We start from the raw sequence: 15,562 nt of genomic DNA on the forward strand, positions 1-15,562 counted from the left end.
GCATTCAATAGTAACCCTTTCTTCCTTGCAGCAGTGAATACATTAGCATCTATGGTTATCATGAAATTGTTGAATAACCTCACCCACTTACTCCATTTCATTGGCTGATCTCCAGGGTTTTGGAGTCATGGAGGAGGTGGATTACAACACTGCTGCATAAAGATCCATAAACAAACAGTCCTTGTGTTGAATAATGTACAAAGTAGAAATACCTGTAGATCTGCGAGGCAAATTAGTAAGTAAGTGTCCTCTAAGGGGCCGATTACGACTCTGACAGTTCACGGACTGCCAGGCTCGTGGAGGCGTGGCGATAACGGTGTCCCAACTGACCTATTATAATCAGTGTGGTCGAACAGATTTTGCCTAGCTGCAGTCGCCAGGGAACCTATGTTCCCTGGCAGTGTTGCGGTGGTCAGGAGGCCGTAATATGGTTGATAGGACTGCTGCGGTCCTGCCAAGCATATTATGAGTTTCCTCTCTGCGACGGTTTTCATTGTGGTTCCTCCTGCATGAAAACCATGGGGGAGTGGAAACAAAGGGGGCCCTACTGGGACTTCTTGCGCCTCTGTGCCCTGGGATGTATGCAAGGAGGCACAACACATGCCCCCTGTATGCATGCACCCCAGTTCCTGCACAGCATGGACTTATCAGTCCATGCCATGCAGGAAATGTTTTTGGCATTCCCATTGCGTTGCCCAATTTTAGGGCACTGCTGTGGGAACGTTAAAAAAAAAAAGCCTGCCAGACACAAGAATAGCTTGTAATCTGGTGCGCGGCCTGACCGCAGGTTTGGCGGGGTGGACCCGTTGCTACACCGCCAAACTCACCCTAAGTGTCCAGAAGAGCACATTGCGCTGGTGCTGACGGAATGGAGCAGGCTACAGAAAGATAAAACTGCCAGGCACCTCACAATGATATACCATGCTCCGGGAGTACCTAGAGAAAGCAAAGATGGCGGTGCACAAGTTATGTTCCCACTGAGTGGCTCATGGCGGTAGTGTGCTCCCCAATGCAGAAATATATAGATATATGAAAAAATAAATATGGCGGCACTTAGAGGACATGGGCACCGGGTGGGTCACAACGCTGTCATGCACCTAGAGCTGCTCACCAGCCTTGCGGATGCAGCAACAATAACTTCAGGGAGACCAGCACGGGTTCAAAGTCTGAGACAGCCGTAATAATTGTGGAGGGTAATTGAACAGTGTCCTTGAAGGCTATATGGAAGGGCGCCATCCCGCCGAATCCAGTAGACATTCTTAGTGAGAATTGGCTACAGCGCTGAAGAAACCAGATGGAGAAAGAGCACCAGGTGTGGAATCTGCGATGACAGGCACATCTGGAGACAAGACACTTGTTGCCAAAATGAGGTGAGGTGAGAGGGGCCACAATATCGGAAAGAAAACTTAATTTGAAGGATAAAGTCCCCAGCAGCTGAGAGAAGTGACTACTCGGCCGAGCGACCAGTTTCCAACTGCCAGTAAGCAAGAACAAACAAGTCTATACTTGAATCTCATGACATTCATGAGGCAGCAAGGTAAGACTAGAACTGAGAAAATAACAGACACAGCAATGCTAGCAATGAACAAGGCATGCTTATAACTTTGAAACATTGAAATACAACAGTAGCCCACACCTGAGATGTGGCTGCCTCTGGGCTACACGCCCATGGGAACCCCAGTTTGGGCACTAGCCTCCCCTCTCTGTTCCCACTGCCAGCCTGTCCACCTGAACAAAGGGCAGCCCCTCAAGAATGTTACTGTCATTTGCCCACCAAAAACAGCTTTGAATTTGAATCTCACCTTTTGGGCTAACACCTTGAGTGACTTCCTGTGAAGGGGAGGTGACACCTCTCCCTGTAGCCTCCTTCTATTGTTCCTAAGCCTGAGAGTCATTCACACTACTCACCAATAAATTCGACTCAGGCATCAAGTCTGGTTTAATGCCACGATTAACTGCATACCTTACAGTACCCATCTCAGTAGTTGCATTCTGAAGTTAGCCGAACTGAGTGGTCAGCTGGTAATTCTGTGTTAGCCAATTGGGCTACTAACTTTTCTATAGTAAAACAACAATTTGGAAGTGCTGCTATTGGGACATATGTATAAAATACATGCCCTACTTAATACTATTCAGCTCCCTGCCTTCGGGCTTGATGGGCCTTCCTTACGAAAGACTTACATATATTGTTAAGGGAAGTGGGAGATTTGCCATTAGTTTTAATGGCAAAGTCGAACTAGCAGCTTTAAAACTGCCATTCCTGTCTGCAGCGGCAGGCTGGGAGTCATTTTGTATTTTGCCCCACACATGGATGTATAATCAGTGCTGCAGCCCTGGGTGATACTCTGCCTTACGTGCCCTGGGCACCATAAACTAGGGACTTATAAGTAAGTCAGCATCTGCCAATGGGGATAGCCAATTCAACATATACTTTGTAAGGGGTTAGAACACTGGCAGTGAGGTCTGGTTAGCAGGCTTCAGTGCACTCTCGGAGTCGAAGAACCAGCAGCTAGTAGTTCAAGTGGGGGCAAAATGTGGGAGGGGGATCCTGCATATAGCCTTTTCCTTACAGGCATGAAACTCCCTGTAGAAAATGGAATAACTTGTTTGCTAATAGTATAACTAATTAACTAAAATGATGCTCGTCAAGTTTCTATCGGATGCAATGAATAGTAATGCATTTTTAAATACTTAATTTATTTCTTTTACTACATCAACTAAGTGTAAATTGCGCCCTAACCTTATTTTTATTGTGCCGCAATTTTTCATTAGTGAGGAATGCGATTGTGTACTATATGGGATAAGTAATTCATTGTAAATTTATTGTGGTTTTGAAATTCTTAAGAATTAATGTACAGCGTGTTTGCTTTTGTTTTATGAGCCCATGCTCGAAATAACCAAAGTTGGACAGATTCAATTTTGTAGTTTCTGCTCCATGTATATGCCAGTCCTAACCAATTTGCCTTTGAAATGAGTAGTTGCTCAATGTAAGATCCTTGTTTTCAACATCAACCTTTTTTCCCTTTTGAAAAATGTCTTCCCTTATACTCCCTGAAAAACAGGTGTGCCATTGGGTACTTTCCCACACTAATTGCACCATACACATACCGACTTGCTGCAGAGTTCAACTTGCAGTTGCTAATGTCGATGGACAACTATAACCACAAATTCTCATCTTTGTGTGCGCTTACCACACTGTCCGAGCCAACTTTTGTAATATATTTTGCCTTATATTTATACCAGGAGCCCTCCTATACTGTGTGTTTTCTTAATAGATAATTGAGTCTTTAAGCCATATAAGTATTGTTCAATTAAAACAGCTAATACATTTATTTCCATTATTTTCCAACAATGTGCACTACATGTATTGTTACTTGTATAGTATGCTTTGTGCTTCAAGATCATATGTTCATTTGGACAGCTGGTGCTTGGGAAAATGAGGATGCAAGAGAATCCTCACATATTTTCTCTCACCTGACATCATGATCGCAAGGTTTCTTTTTCTCAAAATAAACATTTTGGATAGTATGAATGAGCTTTTCACAGCTCCCTCCATGAGAATGATTGTAACTTTGTTGACATTCAAGATAGCAAAGCAGAGTGAATCTGACCTGGGCCAAACCAAGGTCATTTGTCCCATTTTGTCTCATACAATTTTCTCCAGAGAGACAAAGAGCCTTGTTTTGAGTTTGGCATATGGGATACTCTGTCAATTGGACGAATATCCTGTCTGTTGTATTCCAAGTGCCTTAGGCTATAATACATTTGTAAAAGGGCATAAAGGACATCTGCTACAGCTACTAGTGAAAGGTGATTTTGCTTCAGGCATGCATATCTATGATAGGGGTGTCCAACATATGTCTAGGAGGCTGGATCCACCACTGACTCACTCATAATATCCACAAAAATGTATATTTCCATGCAATGGGTCTTAATTTCCCTGTGCTCTGACATAGACCACATTTTTATTTAGGGGCAGATGTGGGACATCTGCCTACAAGTGATAGATGTCCTTGTCCACCCTATTTAGAGTGCTTAGACCTCAATATATATATTCTAAATAGGGGGCGAGACAGGACTTCTAATATTTTTTGGCAGATGTCCGCATCTGTTGAACTATAAATCCGCTCCTTTCTTCTGTGATATTCTGGACTTGAACCTGAATTCCAGGAGCTAGAGTCTTACAAGAGTAAGTCACACCTACTCATAGCATAATTTTTGTCCATAAGGCCCTATGAATCTATATGGACCTCATTTACATATTCAGGGTTATTTCAGATAATCTAGCAGTAATCTGGTGCTTCTGTATTTACATTATAACACCACTAACCTGTGTCTTCTTCATTATCTCCAGAGTTCCTTTTGCAATCTACATCCACTTCTCCCACTACCTGCTCTTATGCCACACTGTAACACTACTGCAGTGGAAAATATCTGAGAGAGCTTACTAATGATAATGATTTGAAGTTTTGTTTGCAATCATGAACATACTAGATTCTATCAGCATTTGTTGTAGTAATTGTGGTGCTCCTATTTTATTTTGACATTTTCTGTAATTTTTCATTTTTCTCTCTTCAGAATAAGACAGGACCCCACTGCATCTCTCATTTTATTATGGAAAGTCACAGCAAATGGATTTAAGCAGTGTTCCTTGATAGACGGTCGAAGTGTTACTCTACTTCAAGCTCTAGGTGGACTTGTTCTCTCTGAGGAAATGTTAGCACTGGGCAACAACTACTTTATTGGTGAGTGTATACAGCAAATCTAATCTACTAGTCTCTATTACCTGTTGTAACAATGTCTGGATTAAAATTATGGTAGGTAACAATTGTTCAGATATATGGACATTTAATACCTTTGGAGCTGTTATGGTATGTATGGTTATTTGTGGATGATGATCATTGCTAGGCAGCATTGAGTACTGAACAAGAACATGAACCCTGAGTTACGATTCATCATCTTTTACAATGAAGAAGGATGTTCATTGGTGGGGAGTCCTATTGTGTGGAGATGTAGTGTTCTGTGAAAAGGTTCGTCGTCAGCCTGTTTCTAAATAAAAGGAGGCGATGCCAAAAGGGATGATGGACGGAGTGCTTGAGCAAATCAAACACTCACCCCCAGTCAACTGATCTGGGTTTAATCCATCATCATTCTTTAGCTCACTCCACCACCCCAGTTCAGACATGGCCATATGCAAATCAGTCTGACCCTGTCCCTCATGGGAACAGTCCAGCCCGAACTGCCAAGACATGTCTTCCCTGGACCGGAAACAAGCATCCTGGGACCGGTTTCGGGTTCATGACCCTCATCAGCCAAGCTATCTTGAATCCAGTGGCAAAGTGAGCAAGGCACCCACGTCTGGGCATATCCTGCCAACTTAGGGCCAACAAAGCAATACCAAAGGGGATGATGGACGGAGCGCTTGAGCAAATCAAACACTCAACCCCAGTCAACTGATCTGGGTTTAATCCACCATCATTCTTTAGCTCACTCCACCACCCCAGTTCAGACATGGCCATATGCAAATCAGTCTGACCCTGTGCCTCATGGGAACAGTCCAGCCCGAACTGCCAAGACATGTCTTCCCTGGTCCGGAAACAAGCATCCTTGGACTGGTTTCAGGTTCATAACCCTCATCAGCCAGGCTATCTTGAATCCAGTGGCAAAGTGAGCAAGGGACCCACGTCTGGGCATACCCTGCCAACTTAGGGCGAACAAAGCGATACCAAATAAAAGGAGGGCTGGGAAGTTCTAATGTTGGTTGAGATGCCCCAGATCTTGTAAGCATAGAGAGCGAAGTCTTGTTCCCTGTATTTCTCTTTTTTTTGCTGTTTTTTGTTTGTAGTCCATCAATGCCCTGGCTTCTGGTGTGGCACTGCCCACCTGAAGTGGTTAGTTTGAATAGAGATGTTGGTGTGAATATATATGCTTCCTTCTTTAGGGTTATTGAACAATATTAATTATACTTTCTGTTTATCCTAACAATTTACCAAGCAGTCCCCCAGTATTGGTACATAAGGGTCTAAGGCATGCCAGATATTCAGGATATCTGCATACCATACTTCTGAATGTAATGTATCAATACAATTTGTTTAGAGTTTACTTATTATGCTGAAAATCTTGCAGTGCTCCAATCCTCCTGCATGACTCTTGGAAATCACTGAATTCATGTAATTTACTCAAATTTGTAAACCAACCAGCTATCCAGAGCTAAAATGCCCCATCTGTATTGTGGGTTAGCCAGTCAATATCTACCAAAACATAAAATAAATATAGCGTATTTGTAATGTACACATTCACCCCAAGGGTGACTCTTGGCAATCATAATACATAATGGATATTTTCTGTGGGTTTCTAAAGCCAGCTGACCCAAGCATCACCACAGTAACCACCCACATATCACTTCATCTTGCTTCCATTATTTATGTCTGCGAAGATCACAGAATTCTTATTAAGAACTACATTGCTAACTTAGTTGACAGGAAGTGCCTTCCAGCACGAGGAGCCCATGCTGCTGCACAAGACAGGTTTAGTCTTTCACTTTCATGGGCAGTAGACACAATTTGAAAATAAAAATAATTCTTGTCTGCGCTGCCACCAGTAGTAGAACTTAAGAACACCCAAAACATGGGCTTTCACCTTTTATGGTATTTTCAGGTGAATTTAGGTTGTTTTTCGTATGTGAGCATATATGTTAACTTGTACAAGCCATCCGAATTATAATTGTATTTTGAAATAGTTACCCTATGGTTCACATAAGCACTTTCATAAGAAGAGATTGTGGTAATGAATTCATAGAACATGTCATGAATGCTGTGATATGGGCGGTAACTAGCAGAGCGTGCACAGTTTTCTCATCAATAATTTCATTGTGAATGTTGCAGTGACTTTATGAATGGTGTCATAGAAGATGTCTTGAGTGATGTTATATGCGGGGTAATTAGCCGTGCGCGGCGAGGGCATGAGTTATATTTACCTTAGGGCATAAGTTATAGTTACCATGGATAAATATAACTGGTGAATTTCAGTGGTTTTGTAAGTTTAAAACGTTACTTGTCACTGAAATTTTCACCTAACTAAAAACTTAGCTTTTTTCAGAGTATTTTTAGTTTTTTTTTAACGTGCAGTAATAAGTACTTACCATACGTAAAGTCAACCCCGCTGCGCACAACCAAAGGCCAGGCCCTGCATCCAACTCCTCCTCCGCAGGTAGCCAACCGCACACTGCACACGGCCTTCGGACATGAGCAGCGGGGTTGGCCACTGCCAGGGCCCGTGGCCAACCCCCCTTGCAGGCAGCCATCCCCACACCATGCACAGCCTTTGGCCCTGCATCTAACCCATTAACACTGCCTCCCTCCCCAAGCCGCTTTGGGCCCCAGGGACCGATATCCCATATGCCTTTTTTTCTAAAGGGTGGTGGGCATATGGCCTCCCCTCCCCAGCCACTTTGGGTTCCAGGGTCCCTATCCCCGGGGCCCAAATCAATTTGAGTTGTAAGGGGGAGGGGAGTGTGTAACCCCAACCCACAATCATGGGATTTTTTAATTATCATTTAGAGAAGAGCTCTGATCCCGATAATGCTGCACTTGTGCAAACTTTCTCGGTGCTAGGCCTAGAACAAATCGTTCAAGAACCAACACATCTGGCAGGTCACACATTGGATGGGATTTTTACTAATAATCCTAACCTAGTCAATGTAAAGACTTCTCAGATAGCATGGTCTGATCATAAAGCAGTCTTTTTTTACCTGTTTCTTCCGCAACCTAAACCCAACAGGGAAAAATTACCATTTACAATCCTTTCAAGAAATTGGCGGAATGTGCAATCAGATCATTTTAATAAAATACTTTGAGAACACAACTCTAGTATCAACTGACAATGTGGAGGTCGCAGCCAAACAATATATTAACTGGCTGGAAACTGCTTCAAATCCTATTAAAACAGTTAAAATAAAAAGACAAAGTTCTTCCGCCCCTTGGTTCTCATCAGAACTCAGGAAATGCAAGCATAATTGCAGGAAACTGGAAAGAAGTTGGAGAACGACCTACAAAGAGGAAGGGAAAGAAAAATATAAACAATCTACAGCTATATATAAAGATCTTATCCTGAAGACTAAGGCAGAATATTATACAAAGAAGATCAAGGAAGCAAAAGATTCCACAAAAGAGCTATTTCGAACAGTCACAGAGTTAACAAGTAATTGCAACAAAAAAATCTGACAGCAAATCAATCATTCTGTGATTCATTAGCAGATTTCTTTTTAGAAAAGCTGTAGTCAATCTTTAAAAAATTCTCCAACTCTAATTTATCGCTTACTCCAGGAGCCGCTAATATAAGCGAACAGCTATCTGTGGGAATTAAATTAATGGCTGAATCTGGTGCCCTATCAGCTGAATACATTAGAAAATTACTAGAAACTACCAACTCAGGCTCACCGTATGACCCATGTCCGCCTAATATAACTAAGCTAGCAGCAGAAGTAATTGCATCTAAACTAACACCTATTTATAAAACAATGTGTGAAACAGGCACCTTCCTAAACATATGGAAAAAAGCAGCCTTGATACCTCTTCTAAAAAAGGCCTCACTGGATGAGAATGACCCGAGAAACTATCGCCCAATTTCCCGTCTCCCACTGCCAGCCAAAATAGCTATGACATTTTTGATCGAACAACCGGTGTCCTTTATCGAAGCCAATAAACTTTTTGATACCACCCAGTTTGGCTTTTGTAAGGGGCATAGTATGTAGACAGCTTTGCTCAAGGCAACCGAAGAGATCCAGCAGGCTCTAGATGACGGAAAAGGGGCTGCCCTTATCCTGTTGGATTTCTCTGCGGCTTTTGACACGGTAAATCATGAACTACTGCTAAGTCGACTAACAGCCTGTGGGGTCACAGATCTGACCTGGAATCTGCTAATATCATATTTAAAGGATCAAGAGCAAATAGTAAAACTGAAGAATTTTACTTCACACCCATTTTTCCTTCCATGTGGAGTCCCGCAGGGATCCTCGCTGAGTCCCACCCTTTTTAACTTTTATGTCACCCCATTAGCAGATTTGATAAGAAGTTTTGGATTCGCGCTTACTTCCTATGCCGATGACACTCAAATTGTTGTTTCCATAGGAAAAACGATATTGATACAGGAAATAGATTTCATGATTGCACAATGGCGGTTCATGATCGAATGAACAGCAACTGACTTAAATTAAATGCAGAAAAGACTGAGGTCTTACTTTTTGGACCACAAGCATCCTTTTGGGGTCCGTCAGATTGGCCAGCTATTGTGGGCCACACACCCCTTCCAGTGGAAAAAGCTCGAAACCTGGGAGGGATTATTGATAATAAAATCTACTTTTCTGATCATGTAAACAAATTTACTTCTTCCACATTTAACACTCTCAGAACAATCAAAATGATTTTGCCTTTTATACCCGCTAATCTGCAAAAGACATTAGTCACCTCTTTAATCATGTCTAAGATCGATTACTGCAATAGTCTGCTGCTGACCACTCATAAGTATAATATTAACAAACTTCAGGTCCTGCAAAATGCTGCAGCTAGAATTTTGTTGAAAATACCCAAATTCTGTTCAGTATTGAAAGAGCTAAAAAATCTACACTGGTTCCCAGTTAAACAAAGAAAGGTACTATGTCTAGCTTACAAGGCATTTCATGGTCTTGGTCCGGACTTCCGGAAGCAGAATTTCAAACAGTATCTCCCGGCCAGAAATCTTCGGTCAGCAAAGGCAAAATTACCAGTAGTGCCTAGATTTAAACAAGTATGATAGGGAGGAAAAAGTATTGTGCTTGAAGCCTCCAAAGCATGGAAATTACTTCTTCTCGGTATAAAAGCAGTGTCTAGCCTCCTTGCGTTTAGGAAAGCTGTAAAAACCTGGTTATTCAAGACTTAGCATTTCCTGCTACCCCGTCTTGACACTCACAGCCGTTACTTTAAAGGGCTGAGACGCCTCAGGGCAGTAATGCTCTCTATAAATCCAGATAACAATATTCAGTCCCAGGGATCCCATATGCTGTGGCTGCATGACGTTTGTAAGGGAAAGGGGGCTGCACAGCCCCCTCCACAAGCCTTAATAGGGGAGGTGACCCCCCTTTTGAGCCTTACTAGGCCCAGAATACCCCATACCCAGGGCTGATTTCCATAGTAAAGGGGAAAGGGGCACACTGCCCCCCTTCTCAATCCCTAAAAGGCCCCAAGGTCTATATTCCCCAGGGCACATTGCCATCATAAAGGGGAGAGGGGGCCACATGGCACCCCACTCCAAGCCTGTTGTGGCCTTGTGTGCCCCATTCCCCTGGGCCTCTCTTAATTATAGTTGGGTACCCCAGGACCCCCGCTGCCCCGGCCTACTGCTGCAGGGTGCAGCAGCCGGCATTGTCCCAGCGTGGAGGGAGCAGCTATTCATACCTCCCCTTCTGGGCCGAAGCATGCTTAAATCTCTCGCCAGCAGGAAGCAGACTTGCCTTCCATGCACACAATCCTACAGACAGGGAAGGGATGTTTGCTCCCACCCAGAGGGAGAATTAAAAATGCACCTGCCAGGCGGCAGCAAATATAACTTTCCCTGCTCGTACTGGTGTTGGCAGGTAAACTACTGTGTCCCAGGGTAGCCCTCTCCGGGACACAGTAACTAAGCCGGCCCCAGGGGAATGGGTCCTCAAGGATTTTCAAGGCTTGTGTTGAGTGGCCACGCTGCCCTCTCGCCTTTTTTGTGGAATTCGGCCCGAAGGATTGGGTCCCTATGGCTTACCAAGGCCCAGGGAGGTGGGGCGGCCTGCCTCACCACTTTTAATATGCATTTTGTCCCTCCCGTGGGCTGGGGTCCCTGGGGCCTAATAATGTTTTGGGTGGGTGGCACATGACCCCCCTTTATCTTATTCCTTTGCCCCAGGGGATCGGGGACCCCCACCACCTGGCCTCAGGGTCAAGGTATCTCTACCCTGCACCATTATGCGTTTTTTCACGTTTGTGTAAGGATTTGGGATAGAGTTCCTAGTCTTAAGATGGCTGCTGCCACATTGTTGATGTGGTGGCAGCCAATCAAATCTCAGCAGATCTTTCGGCTCCACGGAGCCTCCGATGCGTGAAATATACAACATTTTGTAGCACTAATTGCTAGAAAACATTTGAACGGCTTTACACCAAATCACAAAAAGCACACTTTCTGGACCAAGATCGAGCTTTCTGTCAAATTTGGTGTAAATCCGTTCAGTGGTTTGGACTGTAGCTGTGTCTAAAGTTCATATGGAAAATGAATGGGGAAAATATGTTGTGTGGTCCCCCATTTTTCTCGTCCCTTGTGTGAGAAAGTGCCATCTTTCTTGCATGGTAAGGCCCCACTTTTTGCTGAATTGCTGAATGTACTTTGACTGAGTGTGCCCTGGACTCCTGCCAATCAGGTGCCCAGGGCCTATGTTCCTTCCCTAAAAACTAAAACCCAAATTGGCAAACCCTGGCCACATGTCAGCCCCTGGTAAATAGTACCCTAGGTACCCAGGGCCTTGTGACAAGGGAAGGCCTTTAAGGGCTGCGGCACATATTGTGCCACCTTTAGAGGCCCTGTACCCTAACACAAACTCACTGCCCTTGCAGGCTGAGTGTCTGGGAACAGGACAAAACAGAGAGTCGACATGGCACACATCCCTGTGTGCCATGCCCACAACCTACACTGCCCTGGCATACATCAGCCACCCCTCTAGCTGGGTGTCCTATGCCAGTGGTGTGGGCACAGGAGCATGAGCCCTGTGCCCCTACAGTACCCAGGTCCATTCCTGGGCACTGTAAGTGCAGTGCTGCCTTTTAAGAGTATATGGTGCTGAGAGGTTGTCAAACACGAACTCCACAGCACAATGATGGCAACACTGAAGACTGAGAAGTTTGATATCAAACCTCTCAGCACATTAAACCCCCACTGATGCCAGTGTGGGATTCAATGTACAATGCACGACAGAGGGCATCTTAGAGATGCCCCCTGAACCTAAACTACAATCCACGTCTTATCTGAGGGGCTGCCTAGGCTGCCACACAGCAGACATGTTGCTGGACCCCTGGGTAGAGAGCCATCCGCTCTCCTGGGCCTGCAGCAATGCACATCCTGGGCGAGGTGCAAAGGTCTCCTCACCCAGAATGGGCAGGGGAAGCTTCAAAGGCATGCCGCCTTTGTAAGCTTCTCCATGCCACTTGCTGTACTCAGCAACTGGCCCCTACCGGTTCGAAACCCCCACTCTGGCAGGGAGACTGGCCGGAAACCCCAAGAAAGGACAGGGGGTGTGCCAGCCTCTGCCAACCCCACCCCTCTCGCCATCTTAAAGTTGGGAAGCCCTGCCCAATCAGGACTAGGCCACTGCCCCCTCCCACAGGAGAGTGGCAGGATAGGGGGTGTACCCACCCCAGGACAGGGACCCAGTGGTCCCTGCCCTTTACCTACCTGTAACACCCCTAAATTTAGTATTTAGGGGCACCCTGAACCTTCCTTCCTCAGATTCCAGATTCCAAAACAGCAAAGAAGAACAAGAAGAAAGAAGACCTGCCATGCAGCTGCTAAGAAGAGGACGACACCAACAATTTGGCCCCAGCCCTACCAGCCTGTTGACCCTCTCCTGTTAAATCCCAGCACCTCTTGTGGCCAGCAACCTTACAAACCCTGGAGGACCTGGCTACCTTGTGACTCTGAGCACCTGGGACTCCCACAAGCAGTGGCTCTGCTCAAAGCAAGTATCTAACCCCTGGCATCAGCCCGGAACTGCGAACCCTGCACACTCTGCACCCGCCAAGCCTGGCCTGTGCTGGAGTGGACAAAGACCCCGAGGACGTCCCCCCGGCGACTGTGACCCCGAATCCGGCACCCAAGGACCCACCTCGACGCTCCTAATGGTGCCTGCAGCCTCAGAACCAAGGACCTCCCCCAACTGCGATCAACAGAGGGTAAGATTTCCCGACACCAAAAGGCTCCCCTGCACCCGGCCCCCTGTGCCCGACTCCTGGGTATCTACCTATCCTCCAACTACCCAACTTACCTCTCGAAGTGGTGGTCACACCTGAAGAATCTTCGTCCCCGAGCTTGCAGCCTTTGTTCGTCCTTGAGCTTTTCCATTGCAATCCATTGAGCGCCCGAAGGCTCAAAAGCACCCTGCACCCAGCTGCCCGAGTGGCCCTGGCAGTGCAACTTCTACTCCTACCTACCTCCCCATTTGCCCTGAACAAGTGACCAGGAGCCCAGCTCCCACAGCCGCGTGGCCTGCTAGTCAGCAGCCACCAACCAAGGGCCCCTTGCCTCCCTTAGGATAACATTGGGCCTAACTCACTCTGCACCAGGCTGCCCCTGTGCCGCTAAGGGTGTAACAACTGTAACGGAAATACTCACCTGCTATTAGGAGAGATCCCAGTGCTGTATCTTGGTGTCTAGCACTGACCCTGAAAAGTACTTACGACCGTACTTACCACTAACTCAATTTTCTCCCATAGGAAACCATTGACTGTTTTTCTGTGAAATTTCTTCTAAGTGTCGATTTTTACAAACTACAAATATTCTTTAAAAATGGTACCAACTGTGAAAACCTAATTACTTACCTGTTTTAGATAGATGTCCCAGTACTGAGCCTAGGAGCCCAGCACTGGATTACAAAAGTAACAAGAACATACTTTACCCATAACTTGAATTTTCTTCCATAGGAAACCATTGACTGTTTTTCTGTGAAATTCCTTGTGTCGATTTTGCAAACTTATAAATATTCGTTAGAAATCGCCTGTATAACTTAAATGCAGTTTCTCAACTGCTTACAGGTGGTACACACATGCTGGATCCAGGATCCAACACTGACCTAGAAAAAGGAACCATAACCCTACTTACCTGCTAAGTGAATTTCCTCCCATAGGATAACATTGGTAATTTGATTAGAAAAAGTTTCTAAGTGTCGACTTTTAAAATAGCAAAATGTTGCTTAAAAATCAATCACAACAGTAACGAAAACATATTTACTCACTTGTTTCCAAGAACTGTCCCAGGGCTGAATCTAGGATCCAGTCCGGGAGTTAGAAAAGTAATCCTGAAAGTAATCAATTGCATATAACTTAAAATTCCCATTGTGCTCAATGTATTATTGTGTTTGAAATTGTGTTGCCTATTGCAACAAACTGTATCTATTGCATTCCAAGTCAATTGCATCTTGCAAAGTATTTAACTAAAGCATCTCATTCTGAGAAAGTATATTTTGACACCTATTGTTGGTTCTAAAATAAAACAACCATATATTTTTATATACAAACAATTGGCCTAGAGTTCAGTTCTTGAGTGTGAGACCATTTGCTGACTGAGTGTGTACAACAAATGCTTTACACTGTCCTCTGATACTGCCTTACTGCTCGACCAAGCTACCACTTTAGAGAGTAAGGTTATATCTAACTTTAGCCTCTGCCAAACCTCTGGGGGCTGTGGACTCTGTACACACTGTACCTATTTGGGAACAGTACATACAGAGACACTTTCCTACACCTTGTTTGACTTATCACCCCAAAACCTTCTGCTAAAGAACTGAGGTGGAAGTACATTTTTGGGGAAAGTCTTGTGAAGATTCTTAAAACAGCGCCACAGTTATTAGGAAAACAAAAAAAGTGTTTCCTATGGAAACATGTTCCTACCTATAACTACCCAGTGACTATATATATAAGGGATGCCCGCCGGCTGTAGCTTTGAAAGCAGATGAAATGTTTCACGGAAGGGCCCGGGAGGCCCACCTGACATGACGGAAAATTTTAAAGGCAGCCAGGGTTTGCAGGAGAATTCTCTCATGCACACCATCATCACGGAAGTGCATTGGAATAGCAAACAACAAAGAACTGAATTTCCATCGTATTGCGAAAGGGTGGCATATACCTTTGTGATTGGCAATTTGAAAATATGACTGAGCCATACAGGAAATTGAATTCTCTAAAGGCGTTGTGGAAATATTGATGATAAGCGCTAATCCAAAGGCACCAAATTTGTAACAGTGAGGGGACACTGTTTTACTTACTCAATAATAAAGCATTATGGGTGCTGTAGTCCAAACAACAGAACTAAGTTCAGTAAAAGCAGCAAAATGCAAACAAGATGATTGAAATATAATGGACTTACCAGTACATCTAAAATGTTGAAAGTGTTCACTGACTTCATTGATATAACAACAAGAATCCACTTATATATGTACTTTGTGATCATGAGTCCTTGCTTAAGTATTTGAAATACTGTTTGTCCCTCCTCACTGTTGATAGATTGACTATTTAAATGTTGAACAAACGGCCACCCCCTCATTAGCATATGATTAAGACTCATGTTTTGGAGTCGAAACGCGTAATGCTTTACTGTTTTGCCAGCATTAAAAAGAACCAGTCATTATTGATTGGCTGGAGGGCCTGTGTCACGTAACAGAAGGTTGCAGTTTGTTATTTCATTTGGAATATAACCCCGTAAGAGGGGTGAAGGAACTGCAAATACCAGCATGCCCGCAGTGTGGTCTGACACGCCCACTGGGGTTGGACATGCTTCAATAAAATGCAGGTGA

The 15,562-nt window shown here is 44.5% G+C and overlaps 1 protein-coding gene across 1 annotated transcript in view; it reads left to right on the forward strand.

Moving 5' to 3' along the window:
* Window positions 1-15,562, forward strand: part of DNER (delta/notch like EGF repeat containing) — a 1,164,201-nt gene that overhangs the window by 402,517 nt on the left and 746,122 nt on the right. Inside the window, exon 4 of the mRNA XM_085634998.1 lies at window positions 4,579-4,745. Coding sequence (XP_085491124.1) covers window positions 4,579-4,745 — 167 coding nt within the window. The remainder of the gene's footprint in view (window positions 1-4,578; window positions 4,746-15,562) is intronic.

The sequence above is a fragment of the Triturus cristatus genome, chromosome 11 (assembly GCF_964204655.1).
Source record: "Triturus cristatus chromosome 11, aTriCri1.1, whole genome shotgun sequence".
NCBI classification, from domain to species: Eukaryota; Metazoa; Chordata; class Amphibia; order Caudata; family Salamandridae; genus Triturus; species Triturus cristatus.